Consider the following 18,633-nt stretch of genomic DNA (forward strand, 5'->3'; position numbering starts at 1 on the left):
TTTTTTAAATATATTCTTTTAAAAATCTTTTCAGTTATATATACCTACACCCCATATAGATAGTAGATAGTATAGTTAGTTATAATGTATCTACTTTTTAATTATGATTTTAATAAGTAATGGCATCACTACATAGCCTCTTCTACAAAATTAAAGATTTTATACCAAGAAAGGAAAAAATTATGATGTACGAAGCCTATGTCAAAAGTAAATTAAGTTACATGATCGCCTTCTGGGGAACTGGTAACAAGACAGACATAACGAGAATACAAAATAAAATTCTTAAACTAACATACAACCTATCCTACCTGACCTCTACGACTGAACTGTACAAAAAAAACACACCAGTTTGACATAAACTACTTGACTAAAATTGAGACTTTAAAAATTGTGCACAAAATAACACTGGGAAACATACAAGACGACGACATAATATTAGTCAAAAAAGCTGACATACACAAATATAACACCAGACAACAACAACACTATCATATTGAAAAAGCAAAGACAAACACAGGGCAGTCAAAAATACCACATAATGGACTTAAACACTACAACGACTTACCTTACTACTTAAAAACTTTTACTGGGGACAAATTTAAAATCAATCTGAAAAAGCACATGATGACTGAACTAACTAGACTAGACGAGACATAAAATGACTAGACAATATTACATTTCTAATGTAACCCTAGCGGGTTTTTAAAATTGTAAATAAATAAAATAAAAAAATATATATATTATCTTAGATATAATTAATTTCTCAAGTAATCGGGTAAGTCCATCGTGTAATCTTTTTTCTGTCCGGGAGTGGTATTCCAAACGCTATCGCTGCCGTATTATCTCGCGTACTAACATACAAAATACAGCAAAATATAGCACCCTTGGGAACGTATTTTGATGGGAAGAAAAAATTAATCTTTAATTTTACCCACTAAGTAAAATTAAGTTTTCTGTATGAAAAATAGAATAAGGTTTAAAAAAAAATTCTAAACATGTTCAATTACCGGTTACCGACAAAGATACTTTGAATTTTTATACAAATATACACACTTTCACAAGTAAATATCGATATGAGTTTATAGGTACCGTCTCAGTATATACCAATGAAGATAGCCGTTCATAATCGCGGCCCTGGATATGTTCTTGCTCTTTTGTTGTTATCTGGTTGGTGTCATTTGTGAGCATTTTTAGCTACTGTCATGCCATCTTTTTGTATGTTTCCTGTTGCAACTTTGTATACAACTTATATGTTTTTTCCGCTAGTCTCTTTTTTATTATTTACTAGTTTTATTTATTACAAAAGTAAATACATTTTATTTGATCTGAAAAGTAAAGCCTTGCATCGAGGAAAAGACCTTATAATATCGTGTATTATATTAACGGTCGCGACATCTATTGAAATAACTCGAAATTTACTGCAGACGTTTTAGAAAAGTATCCTCAGTTCGACCATAGGTGGCTCTTTCAATATATAAAATTTCATTAACTTTTTGTTTTAAAAACAATATTTTGAGTTTGTCCAAATTTTTGCAGACAAGGACTGGATTCAACGTCCCGGGGAGCTGTTAATATTAACATATTGTTTTAAGTTTATTTATTTATGTATGCGCCCATTATGCATTTACAAGGACGATATATTATATTACATGGTGGAAAAAAATATACACTTTATTATAGTAAGTACAATAATAAACATGATTTTTTTAATGTATCGTATTAAAGCGCTATGATTTTTCAAAGTTTTGTATTTCTGAAATTCATCCGCTTGTGACGTCTCAAGTTTTCTTCCGCTTCGTCTTAGTTAATTCTGCCGATTGGTCCGTTGACGATAAGTAAACCGGAAATCTTCCACAACTTTCTATTATATTAAAGCATATTTATCGTATATTTTCAAGAAAATTTGCCGTATAATTTAAAGCTCTAATTTTTACCGTGCATTTTTAAAACATTTTTCGTACCCAATTTCCTATAGGGCTGAAGTTCCTCATTGGACTAGGCGGGAATGAGGGCTAAAATATTAAATATACCTTACAATATGATCTACTTATTAAATAATTTGAATTGTATTTACAAATGAAATGATATATCTGTTGTGTTCTGCGGTGTAATAATTAAAGTATTTTCCCATCACATACGACTAGATTTTTCTGCATAGAGTCACATCTAATCACGACGAAAGTACATAGGAAAATAAATACACAGAAGTCAACTACCCATTGCTTTAAATGATATTAACAAAACGCTTAAAACGTGTCTATTCAATCGTATTATATATTTATATATTACAGCAGTACTTACATATGATATCGTGGGTATACTGGCAAAAAACGTTAGCTCGAATATATGCGGATTTTTTTTATTTTATTTATTTACAATTTTAAAAAACCCGTTAGGGTAACATTAGAAATTTAATATTGTCTAGTCATTTTATGTCTCGTCTAGTCTAGTTAGTTCAGTCATCATGTGCTTTTTCAGATTGATTTTAAATTTGTCTCCAGTAAAAGTTTTCAAGTAGTAAGGTAGGTCGTTGTAGTGTTTAAGTCCATAATGTAGTATTTTTGACTGTCCTGTGTTTGTCTTTGCTTTTTCAATGTGATTTAACTGAATGATGAAGTTTTTTAAAGTGTTTAACGCTCTACAAACTGGCAAAATACACCAAGACATATTAAATTTCATATATCTGTAATTTTAAATAAACTTAAGGTTAAGTCGTATACCCGGTATTTTATTCGGGCTAAAAGCTTTAAATAACTTAATATAAAATTAAGAAACGGAAAAATTAAAAACATGTTCTTAAATGAGCACTTAACATCTTTCTATATTTAAATAAGATATAAAAGAGTAAAATTGGAACAAAACTCTAATGCTTGATTTCTCAAAACAGGGATTTGAGAGTTAAAGCTTTTTGCCATTATCCCCACGATATTATATTAAATAAAATAGTAACGTATCCCTAACTCGACGAGAACAAAAGCCATGTATTAAGTTGGGATACGACAAAATGGATAGTTAAAACAGATATATTTAAAAATACAAAAATTAAACTTAGAAAACATATAACAATTCCATATCCCTATCTGAAATAAATCACAGAACTATGTGTGACCATAAAATGATTAAAAATAAACTAATTTAAGAAATATATCGCAGTACTCTCTTGCAATTGAATCAAATTAACTTTAAAAACATTTTTGAGAAGGGATGATTTTTGTTGTAGTCTAATTTCTAAAGATTTTATTTGTCCAATTTCAGCTGTTTTGCTTCAGTGTGTAAGGTGTGAACTTAAATCAGCCAAAAACAGGCCATAAGTCCTTTAAATGCCTAGACTTCTATATTTCCTTCTCTCAAATGTTTTCCACATCTATAATAATATGAATCAAGTACCCAAATAAATAAAAACACAATTCAGCGCTGTAAATTTTATTTTGTTATGATAAATAAATAAACAAAGAATAATATTAATTCATCACATGTATAAACTGTGAGTAAAATCAGTAACAGTATTTTGTAATTACTAATGTTGATTCAATATATTTGTTTTTCCATATTTATTACATATGTATATATGTATAAAAATTTAATAATCATAATTACAAATAAAAAAATAAATTCTAATTATTTTTTAAATCGCGTCATTTACTGACATATTTATAATAATAAAAATATTGAAAAACACTTTAAATAAGGCAATATTAATATGCCATAATTTAAATATACATAAATTAAAATATGTTTTAAGTGTCTACCGAAAATTTAAAATAAGAATATTAATATAATTATTCGAATCCAACATTTATAACATAAACTATTCCAATTTTTTTATATTTACAGGGTCTAAACGAGTCTTTTGGTAATAAAAAAGTAATATTATGTTATAAATATATATAAAAAATATGTAATGTTGCAGAAAAATAATTTTATGTAAAAACATAACGGAAAACCCGATTTTTCAATTATTTTTTAACGCCTGCACTTGTTTGCGAGTGATTTTGGTAATATCGTTTATTCGTCAAAATATAATTTTAAATAATACTAAAGCACGTTTCATTTATGAAATAAATATTTTATAAAGATGATAGATTTTACTAAAATTCAATGTAAAAGTCCGTTATCACAACATAAAGATAAATATAATATCTTCGATAATTTAGGTGATAATGCTAAGACTTTTGGTTTATTAGAAAAATAGTATTTTTATATTTGTTACTGTCAAAGCATTCTCTTTTATAAGCTTTTTATAACCGCTTTTGATCTTTTTTGTTTTTACCCGGAAAATTCACAGATTTGATTTAATTTAGATTTTTTTTTCATTTTCGTCGTTTCTTCCAGTTTTCACGTATTTCGCTTTTCATTTTACCTTTTTTACTACTGAAGAATAGCTTTTTTAGTACATTCAAATCACTGAAATAGTCCATTATATACCTCAAACCATTTTCAAGAGTGTTTTTCATAATTTGTACTGGGCTCTCGTTTCTAGTTGGCATGTCTCTGCGTTCAGGGAAAACGTATCGTTGTGGAGGATAATACGAATATATCCAATTCCATACTTTGCGAGTTTTATCCCACTGCCAATCGACTTCAGGTTTATACTTTATAATCACTTCACTCTTTGTTTTTGTTCCAAGGAGCAAAGGCCATAACCAAGGAGTCAGCAAGTTTAATAAGCAAGCCATTGCTGCAGCGAAAAATGTGAAAGGCATCAGAAAAAAGGAGAGTGCAGCGGATTTTATAGATGCAAGAAATGCAAACATTTCCATTATAGTTGTCGCAGAAGAGCCAACCGAGTAGCCTGCCCCTACCCCCTCTCCAAATCCGGCTCCTCCTCCGCCTCCACCGCCACCCCCTCCTGCTCCGGCACCCCCTCCCCCGCCGCCCCCGCCACCCCCACCGCCACCGCCACCGCCACCCCCACCGATCAGCGGTACAGGGGCTAGTAAAGGAAGAACATGGGCAACTGAATCTTGGACGGGCTCATCTTTATTTATCGTAGTACAATTATCTTCATTAGGAACTTTCTCCACTTCTTTGGTAACCAGATGATTTTTATTATCAACTTCTGTATTAATTATCAAATGGATATCTGGGCAAACGCTTTTAGGCTGTCCTTGAATTGTATTGTTGAGAGAAATGTACAACATGGGACAGTCATCTTCTTTGTAGTCGTTTGTCAGAATGGGGTTACTTTCATCATAATTATTTTTATCATTATTAGGATACTGTTCATATTTTTCATTCAAGTATGATGGAATATTAATAGAAATTGGTTTGAGTGTTTGCTGATTGTTTTGGTGTAAATATGTGTTTTGCGAACCATTATTATTTATAACTGATATGTTTAATTTGAGAGGAGCAATGAAATGACCACTATCCTTTGCATTGTCCATTACGAAAGGAGTATAGGATGTTGGTTTGGGACGAACCATTACACCCAATTTATTTAAATTTTGTGGTTTAATGTTGGTTGATTCCGCAATATGATTGAAATTATTTTTGGTTTTAATAAATGGACGGATTCTAGTAATATTTCTACTATCGTTTTTAATAGATTCCTTTTGTAAATGAGCAGAAATATTTTCCAAACTCGGTGTTTCTGACCATGTTGTTACAATTTTGTGAATAATTGGCTTTTTGTTGTTAGAGCTGAAAGAAACATTATCATGTTGAGAAACATCCCAATTATTTGAAACTTTTTCATCGGGATTAGAAACATAAGATGATTTCAGTGGTAATGATGTATACTTTATGTAATTTTGTAGATCTTCTTGCGTTGCTATATTTGAATTGGGCCAGCTTTTTTCAACAATTGATCGCTTTGACCTTTTGTCTTTCCTGTGTCTTTGGACAACCTGATCTTTATTTGCAAATTCTGCATCTTTGTTTAGCTCTAAAGTTAACTTGCCATGTTTGACAATTAACGTTATATCGTCGTAATTCTTGTCCCTTTTATTTAATATATCAGGAAGAACGTTTTTTATTACAGCAGAAGTATACACTGGATCTGCCATATTTTCATCTACTGTATATTTAATCACCTTCTTTCCGCCTTTCGCCCGTTTGCTGCTCACTAACTTATCATTATTCGCTTGATGAATTGGTTTCCTCTTCGATAATGCATCAATATTTTCTGTTGGCTGACCATTGGAAACTAATGGAGCAATATTGCTTAATGTATTGTCATTTATATCATTTACAACGTGAAACGGTTTCCCTTTCGTTTTATAAAATTCTTTCAATATAATATCTTTATAATTACCATTAACATAAGAATTTTTAGTATAAAACCAAGTTTGAACTGCGTCATTAAGGTTTTTAAAATCACCATTTAACCTAGATGCAATAATTTTAGCTAATATTTTAGACCCTAATGAATACTTACCATTCTTTTCACTATTTGCTTGTATTTTTTTGTTTTCTTTCTTAATTTTTACTCTAAAATTATTCTTATCAGTTGAAGGACCAAAATATAAAATATGATGCAAGTTATTTTCATGGCGCAATTTACGATTCCCACCAAAACTTTGAGTAAAATGATACAGATGATTACTTTGATAATCATAGTACCTGTTGTTACTATGGTCTAGAGGTTTGTGAGTTGTAGACGAGTCAGGAGTTGAAGACGAGTCAGGAGTTAAATGACTGGATGTAGAGGATGCTCGAGGCAGGACCGCCCCCGATACCAAAACTACTCCTAAACTCAGCAGGCATATTACTCCTCCTAATATGAGCTCCTTCATCTTGAAACCCGCCTGGAATATAGGGAAGAATAACATTAAAATAAATCAATAATAGTATCGTTAAACTGACCCATATACTTTAAAAAAAATAAATCGGTTTAAATTGTTCAAATCTTGATTGATTGAAAATTGATGCATGTTGAAGTAAAAAAATAAAGTAAATTGTAAATTTTTAATTGGTCAAATGTGTTTGTCAAATTGTTGTGAAATTGTTCTTAGAACACCAAGTAATGAATTATTACAATATTAGATAAAATTTAAAACATACATAATTTCTCAAATTGATTTAAAAGGAAAAAATATATAAGCGTGTACAATATATTTTTAACTTATCAAATTACAACATAGATGAAGAACATTTAAGATATTAAAATCACTAAAATAAACAGATGGAAGAATTGCATAAATGTCTATGTTCGAATATAGGCAAAATGGTAAATGTTACACAGTGCGTAAATTGGACCTTAAGCCAGCCAATAATGGGTCATAAGCCCTGTAAATGCCTAGACTTCCATATTCCCTTTTCTAAAATGTTATACATTCCTGTTGTAATTTGTTAATCTTAATGACTGTCTAGGAGGTGAAATCCAGTCTTTAGTCTACAAACATTTGGACAAATTCAAAATGTTGTAAAGTTTTAAACAACATTTAGAAAATTTGTTAATTCATATTGTTAATATTTAAAGCATTAACTTTGTTATCAAACATTTTATTAAATGTTATTAAATATTTCTTTATAACCATTTACTGACTTTTCTATGTCTACAGGTTTTGAGACGTGCCCGTCTCTTCGTCAAGACACCAATTAAACCAACATGCGTTCAACATGGGTACGTCTCGAAACAAAGAAAAGTCGGTAATTGGTTACGTACAAATGTTTAATAACATTTGGTAATTAATCTTTTGTTTCTCAAAAAAAAAGGATTTTATTAGATTGAATTTAATTAGATACATTTGCAACCAAATGGTTATGGGGTTCGGGTAGAGAAAAATCTGAATAATTACAAAAACACATTCATAAGTACCCAATAATTAGGATTTTAAAAACTGTATAATAAATTCAATATCAGATGGCCATGTTTTATTATGATTTTACACATCATAAAAAATATTTGCCTTAAAATGGGTTGATGTTTCCAACATAAAGCTTAAAATGCTTGAAATATAAACAATCTCATAACGAATTTTCATCAGTGAATTTTTCGAAAACTTCAACTGAAAAAAAACAACGATATATACTATTTAAAATATAAAATAAGGTACCTTTACATTACCACCTACACGTTAATTTATGTTTGCCATAGTATTATAAAAAGATTTTACAAAAATTGCCACACATTTCGAAATAATTGACAAAAAAACATGTAATGATGTAAGGGTAGTTTTTATTTAACCGCGTTGTAGTCCCTTGGTTGTATTATGGACTCGCGAATCAAAAGTTCGAGGTTTAAATCCCACAACTTAATTCCCACTTTTCTAACTTACTGACTGACTTAGTTATTTCTGACAATTTTGAAATGGTCTGAAAATTGAATCATTAGTGTAAATAATTATTTTTTTCATTTAAAAAAAAGGCATTTAAAAGCAAGTAAACGTATAAAATATTTGTATATTGTATAATCACTTACTGACTTTTCTAGATCTACTATAAATTATTCTACCCACTTTAAATTATTGCTTAATAGTAAAGATAAAAATACTTCATCAAATAATTCAGGTGTTTACCAATTAAAATGCAATTTTAATCGTACAGTTTATGTTGAAAGATATCAAAAAAATTTGATATTCGGATTAAAGAACTCATGCGGTGTCTTCACAATAACAATTTCTCCAAATTCGCAAATCGCCTAATTTTAATAATGACTTTTATAAAGATACGGGAGTTAAAATCTTACATGTAAATAATTAATTCTTTTGATCAATAACCAAACAACCTTTCAATAAAGCCCATTATACGATGTTCCATTGTAATGGTCACCTTATACATTTTAAACTCACGCCCCTTTTTTCATCCCCTCGCTCTTATTTCGACTATTTCTCCCACAATATAAAATACTTTTCTTCAAAATAATTTCTAAGACTAGCATCCATTCCGCAAACCCCTTACCCCTTCCCGACAAAATAAAATTGCGATAAAAACGAATTTGACCAACGAAGCGATACGCACCAGACGCAGACAAAGGAAGCAGTTGAGTAGGAAAGGGGTAGGAGTTTGTGGAGGAACTGCTTGTCCGAGAAATAAAGGATTTACTACATTTGAAGTATTTTTTTTTTTTAAATGACCTTTTGGAAAAATTTTGTAAGAATTTTTTTTAAAGGTTAAATGTAAAATGTTCCTCTGAAGTTTCGCAGTCTGGCCCTGAAAAACCGTGTGTTTGTATAACAACTATGGTGATGGTGTATAGAGGGTTTTGCATGTTGGTTTAATTGGTGTCCTGACGAAGAGACGGGCACGTCTCGAAACCGGTAGACAGAAAAATATTATTAAATATTTAATAAAATTTTGTTTGTCGCAAGAGGCAAATTTATCAGTTCACAATGGAGTCCTGGTCCCGACTCTGATGTATGGGAGCGAAGTATGGACTTGGAAAAACAGGGATGAAAGCAGGCTGAATGCTGTCGAAATGCGATCTCTCAGGCGAAATTGTGGTAAAACTATGTACGATAGATGCACAAATGTTGAGATCCGTACATTATGTAAGGCCGAAATAAGCATTATTGACAAAATCGAGAAAGGAGCTGTGCGCTGGTTCGGACATGTAGAACGAATGGACAGCAAAAGAACGGCTAAGAATATTTACAATGCGAATGTTGATGGATGCAGAAATAGAGGAATGTAGAGAAAGCGAGATCTGTTTGGTAAGATAGAGTGAGGTGGCGTTCTATCCTCTCTGCCTACCTTTTCGGGGAAACTGCGTGATGGTTTGTTGTTGTTGTTTTTGTAATAACATTTATTAAAATGTTGGAACTCAAATATCATAAATACTCGTATTATTTCGACGTGCATATTATACAAAAATGAAACGCTTGAAAGCATGATATATTTTTTTCTTTAAATCTTAATTTATAAAATAAGAACAGATTGAATGGGCAATTGGACCAATTAATTTAATTTTACGTAAAAGAATAACAGTACAACTTCATAACACGAGTTTATGGAATTCTTATGAAGTTATTCACGTTACGCGATCTGTAATATCCCGTAATATGATATTATTTAATCAATCGTAACCCAGTTAAACTAGTCTTTGACAAGATAAAAGGAAATCTCCATGGCTTGTAACGGAATTCTCGTTTTCTGTTCCGTCATACAAACTACAAACATCGTCATTGCAAACTTGAACAATGAGAATCCATTAAGAGGATGCGCGGTCTGATTTTTCTTCGTACAAACGTAATTTGTATTTTTTCCTGGATAATGGCACTAGAACGGTATTTTCACTAAACATTTTTTTTATATATTTATTTTTTAAATGGGAGTTGCATTATTTTTTACCTTGCTTATAATATACAAGGTTTATATTTCAAAAAGAGGATTTTTCTGCTATATATTACAGATTTAAGAATGGGAGCAAAAATGAGTGGTATAACTGTTAACTGTCTTCTGTATGCGGACGATGCCGTTCTTCTTGCTAGCAGCAAAGAAGACCAGCGATTCTTGGTAGCAAAAGTCTACGATGTATGATGTTGATAAATCGAAAGTAATGGTTTTTGAAACTGATGAAAATATAACTATATGTGAGATCAGTGTGAACGGAGATATTCTGAATCAGGTAGAAGTATTTGTGTATCTGGGAAGTATGTTAACTAGGGGTGGGAAGACCGAGAAAGATATTGAAAGGAGGGTGAGTGCCGGGAACCGGGTGAACGGTGCACTGAAATCTACTTTGGCAAACAAATGTTTATCGCATGAGACTGAACTAGCAGTCCACAATGGAGTGCCAACTCTAATATATGGAAGCGAAGTATGGAATAGCGATAGGTGGACAAATGTCGAGATCCGTGAACTGTGTAAGGCTGAGATATGCATTATCGACAGAATCAAGAAAGGGGTGCTGCATTGGTTTGGACATGTAGAGCCAATGGACAACGAAAGAATGGCTAAAAGGATCTATGATGCGAATGTTGATGACGTTGATGCCGAAAACGAGGAAGGCTGAGAAAGACATGGCACGAGCAAGTCCATCAAATACTTTAAGATGGACATATCAAAAATAGGAATAATCGACGTGCGTGCATGAAAATGTATGAATGTAGAGGAAGCGAGGTATGTATGTAAATGTGGGCCAATCAGGTACATTTCAGCATTTGCCTATGTGGAAAGGAAACCACTTATAACGCTTCAGGAGAAGCCGGTCATTTGACAGTAGTCAACCGGCCTTCCGTTCCACTAGAAGAGTGTTCGGCATTTTGTTCCCTACTTTGGTTTATTTTACCAATTGCCTGCACTATATTGACCATGTATGATACTACCTCTCGTGTGAGTTCTTTATTACCTATCACCGATGGGATGTCGTAAAGATCTTCACCCAGTAATAAATAGTTTGCTTACACGCGGTTAAAATTAAAGGATTAAATTGTAGTGCGAAATTTCGTAGATTGGTTATTCACCATTATGAGTGACTCGATTAGGTTATTACTCTAAGCTTAGAACAATCATAGCGCTGATAATACAATACAAACATAGAATTAAGAATAGTCCAGAAAAAGCATACGAGCATCAAACAGAAGATGACTAAACTACTCATAAATGAGTAGTATTATGTTTTGACCCATTAGTTTCTTTGTAGACGTCGGCGTCGATCAGTACGCAACTCTTTTAAAGTGTAGAAATACTGCTGGATCTTAAAGAAACAGGATAGGATCACATTTCGTGTGTAATTAGTAAATAAATGTGTAAGTAGCAAATACATTACTTAAAGATTAAATTCTTTTTCCATCTGTCAGATTGTCGAAAAAATCTAAATAGACATTTCGTTAGTGTTGCCAGAGTAGTAATTTTTGTAACCCTACTTTGCTCATCTAATGAGAGAATTAATGAAAACTGGACCTCGGATTGAACAACTCTGTGGTGGACATTTGACCGACATTATCTTTAAAACGTCAAATATTATTTAACATGATATAAAAATATCAGTTTTATGTAAAATAAAATTTGGTTTAAGTTCACAGTTCATTAATTCAATTACTCTTATTAAATGACCCTTTACTTATCTTCTCTGTTGTGTCAATCAATATTTTCACATGCACAACTTTTAGAGAAATTAACAGATTGAAATTTTTTACACTTTATATTTGTGTTATAATTATATTTTTTCCCAACGTGCAAAATTACGCGGCGACATCACGAATGCGCGCGGCGAAAGTGGGACAGTGAGGAAATTTTCGGACACAGTCCGATGTATTCAAATATAATTCTACGCTCCTTCTGAACTATTCATAATTCTATGGATACAAATCAATATATATATTTTAATTTCGCTTAGTTTGATAGTTAACTATTTAGATACCTTTTTTTTTAAACCACTGAACTTCCTCAATTGTAAGTTTTTTTTAATGAATTGTCTTTTATTGGAGCTAGGACTATCTAAAAACACTTAAAAGCGTATAGTGTATCTGCTGTTTTTGTAAAAAGAAAACAATTTTTGAAAAAAGATAATACTCTTTCTTACAAAATAAATAAAATCGATTAAAATTTTCGAAAAAAATTTTAAGACGGGAATTTGGAAGTCTAGACATTAACGGGGCATATGACCTGTCATTAACTTCTCAAACGTCAACTTTGAAAGCCCCACCCACTTACCCGGATCTGTTGTAAAGGTCTTGTGGCCTCTTTTCCGTTCCGCAATTTTTCCGTTTTTTTTAAAAATCTTTGTTTACAAAAGATTCACGAATTTTTGTATTTTGAATTTAGATTTACTGCTTTCAATGCCCCTCTCGCCGTCAAAATAACCATAATAAGTTTATACAGTCAATTTGTCTTTAATTTTTTTCCCAATTTTCCCCATTCTGACGGCGATGGGGTATGTTAGTTCATTGGCTTGTTTGTAAACCGGAAAAAACAAGTTCGGTCGGGAGAACCAGAACCGCTACCACCCCTCCACCGGCCAAATAATTCAAACCTATTAAGCCTTAAAAAAGACGTATCATATCAAATCGTATCATATCGTATTAAATCAAAAGTCAACATTGAGGGGAGATCCTTAAGCCTACCATCCACCCGCAGCTGTTATAGAGTTCTGGGGGACTCTCTGTCAGCCGCACATAGAGAAAAGTTATTATAAATATTCCTAAGGAATACAAACTCTATGCAGATTAAGGAGGGGGTTGAAGGATGTATAGACAGAGGCCAACACGTCGTCCCCACCCCTCAGGATCCCATCAATGCCTCTGTTTTTATTATTCAAAAAATATGTATTCACACAAATAATTTACATAAATAAACGTATCCAAATATACAAAAACAATTTCTTAAAACTATAGTAGCACAACAAACATAACTAACACAACAAACATAAGTAAAAACACGGATATTTACAATGAAAGAACGGCCTTGAATAAAGAAGGACTCCCTGCGGGAGCAGAGGTTCCAAATACCAAAATATATACTAAAATATCAAAAGTCAATAGATGGAAGAGTTCAGGAAATGTGAATGTTTAAACACAGGCAGAATGGTGAATGTTGCACAGTGAATAAAGCGAACCAGCCAATGACCGGTCAAAAGCCCTGTAAATGCCGAGACTTGCATATTTGTTTCTCAAAAGGTTTTTCTTCTCTGTTGCAACAAATTTAGATCTAAATAAATATGTGCTAACATGCATATAAGGCACAGGATATCAAATAATATCGTGTCAGTCTCGTACATAACGTTCATACGGTACAAATTCCGATCAACGTACCGCTATGCAATCAATATTGTGACCTTAATACTCCACAAGAAAAATACAATCATTCATTAATATCATTTTTATATCTTGACAACATCAAACAACATACAATTTAGGCGATTGCATTTTGAAGATTCAAAATAGCAAAAAAGGAACAGGGTCTCGATTATGATGTGAAGCTAAAAACGTCATACCTTCACCATGACGGTATACTTGAAAATAAATTCTCTCGAGTGATTCCGAAGATACACTACCAATCCCCCCACCTTCAAGTTTTGATAAAGTACATCGGTTTGTACCGATGGGTTTAGTTCCCCTAGATACGAATATCTACGCATCAAGTCACAAAAATTTTATTCCATCTAGGAATTTTACTTTAATTACGATCTATTTAAATTTCGAATCGTCCTGAAAATGGCACTTTTTTTTAAAAAGCCCATTAAAAACATGACAGAAATAAGTAAATTTTGAAGTCGAATTGAGTTCCGACATAACGTCAGTTTTGAAAACGAATGCCTAGATGCACAAAACATGTGAATAGATTCTGCCCTATCAGTACCTAGGTGTCAAAATGTTGCCACTTTAAAAAATAAATTAAGTTATTGTATTTTTTCCATCTGTTTTACTATCTTTCTGAGTAAACATCCGTAGCATGTCATAACAAAATAAATTGTTTTGATTAAATTACAAATTTAAAAGCTTCAATTATTTTTTTTATCAATAGAATCACTTTTTAAAGCGCCCTCGAGGTATTATATTACGAAAATGGCGCTATATAAGTAATCCATAATAATAATATACGTATCGAGACGTTAAAGGAACCGGCTTTGTAATCGCTCAGTAAGATGATCAGTCTTACGCTTCAGGTGCCAGTCCAGGGACTATGAAATATTCTAGCGCAAAAACGCCTTTTTAAATAAATATTTCATGTCAACCATTTCAAGAATCGAACCCGAGACCTCTTGCATGGTAGGCAAATGCGACGACTACACCACGAGGCCTACACAAAAGAAAATTCAATTTAAATTCATAAAAAAAAAATCACAAATGAACCACTCTCTACCCCGCGAGAAGATTCAGGATAGCACCTCAGATTCTATTCTTAGCATTATCGACATCAAATAGTTGTTAAAACTATGCTTAGAGTTTGTATTCCAATAATATTTTTTTAAACTTTTTTATACGCAGTTTACAGAGCCCCATATCAACCTATACTCGTATATACATATATATATGTTGGTGGATGGTAGGCTTTTGAATCCCTTAATCCATTATTTTATTGTCACCTGAAGCGTGAGAGTACTCACATTACCTTAACAGATGAAACGCTGCATTTCATGTAATGTCCTATTGACCACGATCATAATAACTTTTCTTTTTCATTTTTTTAATGTGGTGAGACTAGTGCGAAAGAAAATAAAAGTGATCGGGTATTTCGACACACGAGTGTACGAGTGTGATGAGTGTACCTGCCTTGTGTATGCATAACTGTCGGTGTACTAAATACCTTCGCTTTAAAACCTGCTAATTCCAGGTGTGCGAAAATCCCAGGTCATCGACTCCTATCTGTTGACGATCGCGAACATGACAGGCAAACCAATCTATCGATACATATTTCAATTCACAATTAACTGGGTTCGTTTCCTGGTAATCTAATGTGAGTTTTATCAAGGCTAAGAGATCAGTATTGGAATTCACCATTGTAATTGGGCCTCTTGGCCTATTGTGATGCAAAAAAACACAAATATAAATTGTATGCTTACGTGTTTATAATTTGCGTAACTCTCTCAGTATTTGCGATTAAATGTGTTATTATGTACCATATATATTTTTTTTTTAATGTACTCGGTGTTGGATGAATCATAACTTTTTGATTTTTTTATCTTTCTTTCAGTTACTTAAAATAAAAAGTGGAACAAAATAAAATTTTTAAAACAAAAAAAAAAATTCAAATGTCATTGGAAGTAAGAAAATATAGCAGAAGTACAAAAACAATATCGCAGGGAGTTTCAGGCTGACCCAATTACGTAACTATAGTCCTTAAAATGTAAGATGATTAGAATGACAGTTGTCACAAAAACTGACGACATAACTTTGTAGTAACGTCTAAGGAGTGATTTATATTGACGCACAAAAAATCATTCGTATTTGGTTAGTTAATTAATTTAATTTAATACAATTCTTGACATATAAATCAACATAAATATATGAAATCAGCTATAAAACTAAAAAAAAACTAAAATAAACCTAGTTATTAACGACGTTCTTACAAGGTTACATTATTTTGCAAAATCGTTAGAGATGGGACAAATTGATCAATGTAATTTGATCAAATAAAAAAATAATTCGTTTGATAATTTTCACCAAAAAAGTATAAATGTCTTATTTTTGGTAAATAATTGTATTCAACATACTTTAATAGGCTTGTTTTTGCGGTTTTTTTTATCAATTTTCTTAAACAGAGAATCATGATTGCATGAAATAACTGATAAAATCGATATTATCAGTAATCAGTAATTTCCCATCACTAATGAAATTAGTTTGACAGCGGTCATTCTAATCTAGCTATATTTATCAAGCCTAAGAGATCAACGCTTATCAGTTCATGGTTTACCTCTCCGTTCTAATTCTCAAGGCACTCTCTTAATACCCATCCACAATTCCTCTTTCTTCTCTAACTCATATAGTGTCCATGCGGCTCGACTGTGGAATCATCTCCCATCCACCATCAAAGATGTTACTACATTATCTCTGTTTAAATCACGTCTGAAGAAACATCTCCTTTCTCTTCCTTAATCTCTCCTCCTTTCCTTTTTCCTCTTTGGTCTTTTTTCCTTTTTCGCATTGAGTAATAGTTTTGATTTAAGGTAATTTATAAACAAATACGTTTATTTCTATTTTTATATATTTTAAACTTTTTAATCTTTTTTTTTTCTATTGAATATGTTCCGTAACTTGACTTATAAAAATAAAACTTCAATTTTTTTGGTTGGTTAGAAGAAATTGCCATTTGGCAATAGGCCCGCCAATGTACAAAAAACATTATGTACAAAAAGTTAAATAAATAAATGAATATTTTAAGGACTATAACAATTTAATAAGACAAAAGTTAAGTTTGAAACGAATAGATCTGCTGATGATGTTATATAATTAACAAACTTTAGCAGACAAGAAAAACATCCGAAAAATCTGTAACACAAACAAGTCGTGAGGTTGGCATTAGCAAATCTAGTGTTCGTTGCGTTTTAAGACGTTGCAAATGAAAAAGTTACATTCCAACAATGGTACATACTGTCAATGAAATTGGTGAATTTTATTTCTAACAGAACGGAGCACCTCCACTCGATAATCGTGATGTAAAATCATATCTTGAAGAGAATCTTCCAAACAGATGGCTTGGATGAATAGGTCCCATAGAATACCCTGCCCGTTTCCCAAACCTGTTGCCACTGGATTTTTTTGTCGGGATACCTTAAAGATAAGGTCTATTTCAGAGATCTGATACTGACGCCGAAATAAATTAATGTGATTCTAAACGAAAATACGAAACTAATATTCAGAGATGGCGCTTTTATAATTTTTTATTGAAAAATACAATTTTTACGTTTATTTTCAATGGAAATTATACAAAACTTCGTTTTGCGGAAACTTTACACTATATTGATTGTAATAAGTACCATAAAATTATAGTTCAGGTTCTTTTCATCTTTTATTTTCACAAAACAAAAAATAAGGTAAGATTATATATACCATTATGTGCAAAAGCCCTAAATTATATTGTTATGGTATTTTTAAAAATCAATATAGTGTAAAGCTTCCGCAAACCAAGTTTCGTTTAATTTCAATTGAAAAAAAACGTAAAAAATGCATTTTTCAATAAAATAATGATAAAAGCGCAATTAATGAATAATTAATTACATATTTTCATTCAGAATTACCTTAGTGCCGCAATTCATCAAAAATGCGCCACGATAAGAAATAAATGTTTGTGTTTATCAGCAACGTAGCTATTGACCAGGGCCGCGATTATGAGCGGCTATTTTTATCGGTATATACTGAGACGGTATAAACTTATAGCGATATTTATGTATGAAAGTGTGTATATTTGCAAAAAAAACAATATATCTTTGTCGGTATCCGGTAATTGAACATGTTAAGAAAAACAAATTCTAAACATATTCTATTTTTCACATAGAAAAGAAAAATTTTTATCTTTCCATCATAATTAAAGCTCAGAACGGTAAAATTTTGAACATCTGTGGAACGAGGAAAATTTATACATTTCCTGTAAATTCTTTGCTACTTAAATATTAATTTTGTGCGAGTAAAAACTGAAGTTATAATCATTCAAATAGTGAATAATATTTTTTATGCTACTCACATAATCAATGTAAAGAAGAAAATATTTTTATTTTAGTTTGTCATAATTTTACCAAAGTCAATGGAGAAATGCGTTGTATCGAGGATACAAATTGCGCCGGTCTTCGATTTAACCGGCATTCCTTAAAAGGGATCGAGTTATCGAGGTCAATATAAGAGGGCTTTGACCTACATACATTCCATATTAAAATAAATGTATTTATTAAAGACATCCAATAAGGAATATAATCTTGTTAATTGTTCATAATATTTTAAATCTGTTTCTTTAAAAAAAAAACTACAGGGTAACATTAAACGAAATGTTCAGGAAACAATATTTTGTGATTGTGCAATTTCTAAAACATAACTTAAAGGCTAAATGAGATAATTTCTTCCTTTGAAGAATTTTTAATAAGAAAATAAAATAATTATTTTGATAACAATAAAACTACTTTTTTTTCACTCAAACAAAATGAAGATTTTTATTTCAACTTAAAAAAGCATTCGTATGACGAAAGCGGGCTTCGGTGTTTTAATCACGTTTAAAATAATTGTCGGCCTCGTGGTGTAATGGTCAGCGCGTTTTCTAGCATGCAAGAGGTTTCGGGGTGGATTCCCGACATAGTTGGTATAAAATATTATTTAAAAG

The 18,633-nt window shown here is 31.6% G+C and overlaps 1 protein-coding gene across 1 annotated transcript in view; it reads right to left on the minus strand.

The window, feature by feature from the left end:
* LOC148282455 (uncharacterized) overlaps positions 1-18,633 on the minus strand; it is a 34,248-nt gene that overhangs the window by 10,481 nt on the left and 5,134 nt on the right. Inside the window, exon 2 of the mRNA XM_088225073.1 lies at positions 6,565-6,749. Within this exon, the coding sequence (XP_088081199.1) occupies positions 6,565-6,737 (173 nt within the window). The 5' untranslated portion in view covers positions 6,738-6,749. The remainder of the gene's footprint in view (positions 1-6,564; positions 6,750-18,633) is intronic.

This window comes from Micrasema longulum, unplaced genomic scaffold (assembly GCF_059751315.1).
Source record: "Micrasema longulum isolate JH-2025_06_02 unplaced genomic scaffold, ASM5975131v1 h1tg000328l, whole genome shotgun sequence".
Lineage (NCBI taxonomy): Eukaryota > Metazoa > Arthropoda > Insecta > Trichoptera > Brachycentridae > Micrasema > Micrasema longulum.